This window comes from Malus sylvestris, chromosome 15 (assembly GCF_916048215.2).
Source record: "Malus sylvestris chromosome 15, drMalSylv7.2, whole genome shotgun sequence".
Taxonomy (NCBI): Eukaryota; Viridiplantae; Streptophyta; class Magnoliopsida; order Rosales; family Rosaceae; genus Malus; species Malus sylvestris.
In genome coordinates this window covers 51,988,413-51,993,268 of record NC_062274.1, presented here as the reverse complement: position 1 = coordinate 51,993,268, position 4,856 = coordinate 51,988,413, and the positions used below count along the sequence as shown (strand labels likewise).

The 4,856-nt window shown below is 42.7% G+C and overlaps 1 protein-coding gene across 2 annotated transcripts in view; it reads left to right on the top strand.

Moving 5' to 3' along the window:
* The first annotated feature begins 595 nt into the window (after positions 1–595).
* Positions 596–4,856, top strand: part of LOC126604475 (putative calcium-transporting ATPase 13, plasma membrane-type) — a 72,604-nt gene continuing 68,343 nt past the window's right edge. For both annotated transcript variants that reach the window (XM_050271745.1, XM_050271744.1), the window contains exon 1: positions 596–4,016. In XM_050271745.1, the coding sequence (XP_050127702.1) occupies positions 773–3,859 (3,087 nt within the window). In that variant the 5' untranslated portion in view covers positions 596–772 and the 3' untranslated portion in view covers positions 3,860–4,016. The remainder of the gene's footprint in view (positions 4,017–4,856) is intronic.

The window sequence follows — 4,856 nt, the reverse complement described above, 5'->3', positions numbered from 1 at the left end:
ACCACGTCCACGATGTTTGGAGAGAAAAAAGCTTGGCTAAACACAATACAACCTCTTTGACTTACAGATTAAGTATTAGGCCTTTTTTTTTTTTTACAGATCATCCATTAAGAACACTTGTCGAAAAAAGTCTTTTCTTTTAAAAAAGTGTTTTTTTTCCCTATGACAAATATGTTCCATACCTACGGCGAATAATAATGAAATTACGTGTGAATAGTTCAGAAAAAGAAGCGCACGCATTCATTATTCGTAATGTCCAACCTTCCCGGATATAACATTGTTTTCACCTTGACCTTGCCAAAAAATGCAGGCGTCGACATCAGATCAGATGAGTTTGTTTTGAAAAACCGACTTTGATTCCCATTACCATGGCGGCTCGTCTTCTTTTTTATACTACATGAACGTACGAACTTGTGCCCTCATGCCCTCTGCTGCTTCTGGAAAAGAAATAATACTTAACGCGGGAAACTTTACTTTATGCCGTCGGTAACACGTAGTCTCCACTGAACTTCCCGTCCTCTCTAAGTAAACTAACTGGCTATAAGTAGATACTCACGCAAACTTATGAGGAACAACAATTGCTTCCATTTATTTGTTTGCCATTTGAGATATATTTCGTTCATCTCCGAAGCTTTTTCTCTACCTCTATTGGGAATCCGTGATAGTATTCCGGTCGATAGTTGTTTAAATTTGGCCGTAGCAGTCATCATCTCTCGCTTCGGCTGCCGCCTTCATTGCGATTTCTAAACTTGGAAGCATTTTTCATTTAAGCATGTCTACCACCCTGCATGCAAAGTTGGCTTGCATTGAAATCGAGCGGCTTTTTGATGTTCCAAAAAGCACTCTTAGCAAACACCAAAGAAAATGGCGTTATGCTTTTGCCACAATCTACTGCTCTAGAGCCTTCAACCTTTCACTACCAAAATACAAAAACACCAAAACATCTCCATCTCCTTCTTATACCGCCATTTCTGTTGAGCCATCATATAGCTTATTCCAAATTGATCAAACTACCCTCACTAACCTTGTCAAGCAGAAAAATCTCAACCAGCTTCAGGAGCTAGGAGGGGTTGAAGAAATTGCCACCGCTCTCAAAACTGACGCAGAGCACGGAGTCCATGGCGGCGATGATCCTGAAGGCGACATTGCGAAAAGACTCCAAGCATTCGGCTCGAACACGTACAAGAAGCCCCCAACAAAGGGGTTCTTCCACTTTGTGTGGGAAGCCTTCAAAGACCTCACAATTCTCATTCTCTTAGGCTGCGCTACGCTTTCTCTCGGCTTGGGAATCAAAGTGCACGGTCTAAAAGATGGATGGATCGATGGCGGAAGCATATTTCTCGCAATCATTCTGGTAATTTCTGTTTCTGCTGTGAGTAATTTTAGACAGAACAGACAGTTTGATAAGTTGTCTAAAGTCAGCGACAATGTCCAAATCGAAGCTGTGAGAGGCGGCAGGCGCCAACAGATTTCGATATTCGAAATTGTAGTTGGTGATGTCATTTGTTTAAAGATCGGAGACCAAGTTCCGGCTGATGGATTGTTTCTAGACGGCCATTCGTTACAAGTAGACGAATCGAGCATGACAGGGGAGAGTGATCATGTCGAAATTAGTCAACACCAGAATCCTTTCTTGTTTTCCGGCACAAAAGTGGCTGATGGCTACGCTCGGATGCTTGTCACCTCTGTTGGAATGAACACGACATGGGGCGAAATGATGAGCCAAATCAGCCGCGACAATGGTGAAGAGACGCCTCTGCAAGCTCGGCTCAACAAGCTAACGTCATCGATTGGTAAAGTCGGTTTGGTAGTTGCATTTTTAGTCCTGATTGTCTTGATGGTTAGGTACTTCACTGGAAATACAGAGGACGAGAATGGAAACCGGGAGTATAATGGCAGCAAGACTAAAGTTGACGACATATTAAACGCGGTTGTAGGGATTGTCGCTGCTGCGGTTACAATTGTTGTTGTGGCAATTCCGGAAGGCCTGCCTCTGGCTGTGACTCTAACACTTGCGTATTCGATGAAGAGAATGATGGCAGATAAGGCGATGGTGAGGAAGCTTTCTGCTTGTGAGACGATGGGGTCAGCCACCGTCATTTGTACCGATAAAACAGGCACTCTCACCATGAATGAAATGAAGGTGACCAAGTTTTGGCTAGGCGAGGAACCCGTGGAAGAAGAGGCGTATTCGTCCATATCACCTTTTGTTCGTAACTTGATTCATGAAGGGGTTGCTCTGAACACAACCGGGAGTGTGTTCCGGCCTAATTCGGGTTCGGAAATTGAAATCTCGGGGAGTCCTACTGAGAAGGCGATTCTTTCGTGGGCAGTGCATGGGGCGAAGATGGATATGCGGAAAATGGTTAAGAGTTGCAGCATTCTCTATGTCGAGGCCTTCAATTCGCAGAAGAAACGAAGCGGGGTTTTGATGAAGCGGAAGGTGGACGATTCTGTGCAAGCACATTGGAAAGGAGCTGCAGAGATGGTATTAGCAATGTGCACAAGTTACTACAATGCATCTGGAGTTGTTAAAGATATGGATGAGAATGCGAAGTTGAAATTTGAGCAGATTATCCAAGGTATGGCGGCAAGCAGCCTCAGATGCATTGCTTTTGCACACACAGAAATTGAGGTACAAGAGCAAGTGGATGATCAAGAACATAAAAATTTGCTGAAAGAAGATGGATTGACACTATTAGGCCTTGTTGGATTAAAAGATCCATGCCGCCCGGGGGTGAAGAAAGCTGTTGAAGACTGTCAACGTGCAGGGGTGAATGTTAAAATGATCACGGGAGACAATGTGTTCACTGCAAAAGCAATAGCCACAGAATGCGGGATACTCAAGCCCGATCAGGACATGTTCTTCAGCGGCGCAGTGATAGAAGGTGTGCAATTTCGCAACTACACACCGGAAGAAAGAATGGAGAAGGTGGACAAAATCTGTGTGATGGCAAGGTCTTCCCCCTTTGACAAGCTTCTCATGGTGCAGTGTTTGAAACAGCTAGGCCATGTGGTGGCGGTGACAGGGGATGGCACGAACGATGCGCCCGCATTGAAAGAAGCTGACATCGGACTTTCCATGGGGATTCAAGGCACAGAAGTCGCGAAAGAGAGCTCGGATATCGTGATCATGGACGACAACTTTTCGTCGGTGGCCACAGTTTTAAGGTGGGGAAGATGTGTTTACGAAAACATCCAGAAGTTCATCCAATTCCAACTCACCGTCAATGTCGCAGCGCTGGTGATCAACTTTGTAGCAGCAATTTCCGCTGGTGAAGTCCCGTTAACAGCTGTTCAGTTACTGTGGGTGAATTTGATCATGGACACACTAGGTGCTCTGGCTCTCGCCACAGAGAAGCCAACAAAAGAGCTCATGAAGAAAAAACCAGTCGGGAGGACGGAGCCTCTGATCACCAATATAATGTGGAGGAACCTCCTGCCTCAAGCACTCTACCAGATTGCAATCCTCCTGACATTGCAGTTCAAAGGAAAATCGATATTTGGTGTGGAGGACAAGGTGAAGGACACACTGATCTTCAACACATTTGTGCTGTGCCAGGTGTTCAATGAGTTCAATGCAAGGAAGCTCGAGAAGAAGAATGTGTTCAGAGGAATCCACACCAACAAGTTGTTTTTGGGAATTATTGGTGTCACAATTTTGCTGCAGGTGGTGATGGTGGAGTTTTTGAAGAAGTTTGCAGATACAGAAAGGTTGAATTGGGGGCAATGGGGTGCTTGTGTTGGTATTGCAGCAGTCTCTTGGCCAATTGGTTGGATTGTCAAGTCGATTCCTGTTCCTGAGACTCCTATTTTCAGCTATCTCAAGATGAAGAAGTCGAAGAAGAACTCTTTTTGAAGTACCTTTGATTTTGGAGGATTGAAGACGTAGCGACGGTTACAATGTGTAAATCACAGTTTGATATGAATTTTTGTATAACTATTTCTTACATTCTTTTATTATACTAATATAATGTAATTTAAACTTTGCCGTACAATATATTTGTAGGATGCGAGTATGCTCAACATCTGTTTTTAGTTGATAATGTAATTAAAACTTTAGTCCCAATAATGTAATGTTGCTAATTCTTTTTGAGCTTTTCTCAAAACATAAAAATAGTCTTTGCTTATTTTACAGTTAATAGTTCATAGTAACTACGAATTCAATATTAAATTAGGTTACCCATTTGTGGCTTAGTCGAACTCATCATCTTTTTAATATAAAAATATATCGTTGTACTACAAAAAGAAAGTTCATAGTAACTAAAGCCTATAGTCACTTTTAATGGTGGCTAATTGTCATTTGTGACTGAAAAGATAATGACAATCCGGTCATTGTTGTCTATTTTTTAAAAAGTAAGAAAATTCAATACACGATTTCATGTCAAGTAAGCTCAAGCTCAATTTATAAAAGTGTTACAACAAAACAAAAGAGAGTAAAAATAAAATAATTAAATAATACTCGTTAGAGCAATAGTAAGTGTCATTTAAAGTTTCGATAATAATTGCATTTCTCCTTCAAATGCAAATGAGTTGGATAATACTTGCGCATGGACGAATCAAGCATGATGGGGGAGAGCGAGCATGTGGAAGTTAATGGAGGCCAGAACCCGTCCTTGTATTCCGGAGCCGAGGTGGTTGATGGATATGGACAAATGCTTTTGGCTTCAGTTGGCATGAATTCGACATGGGGCCAAATGATGAGCTTGATCAGCCGTGACACGAGTGATCGGCAGAAGCCATTACAAGAGCGGTTAAGTAAACTAACCCCGCTAATGGCAAAGATTGGCTTGGGTGTTGCATTCATGGTTTTCAAGGTCTTGGTAGCGCGTTACTTCATGGGCAACACAAAGAAC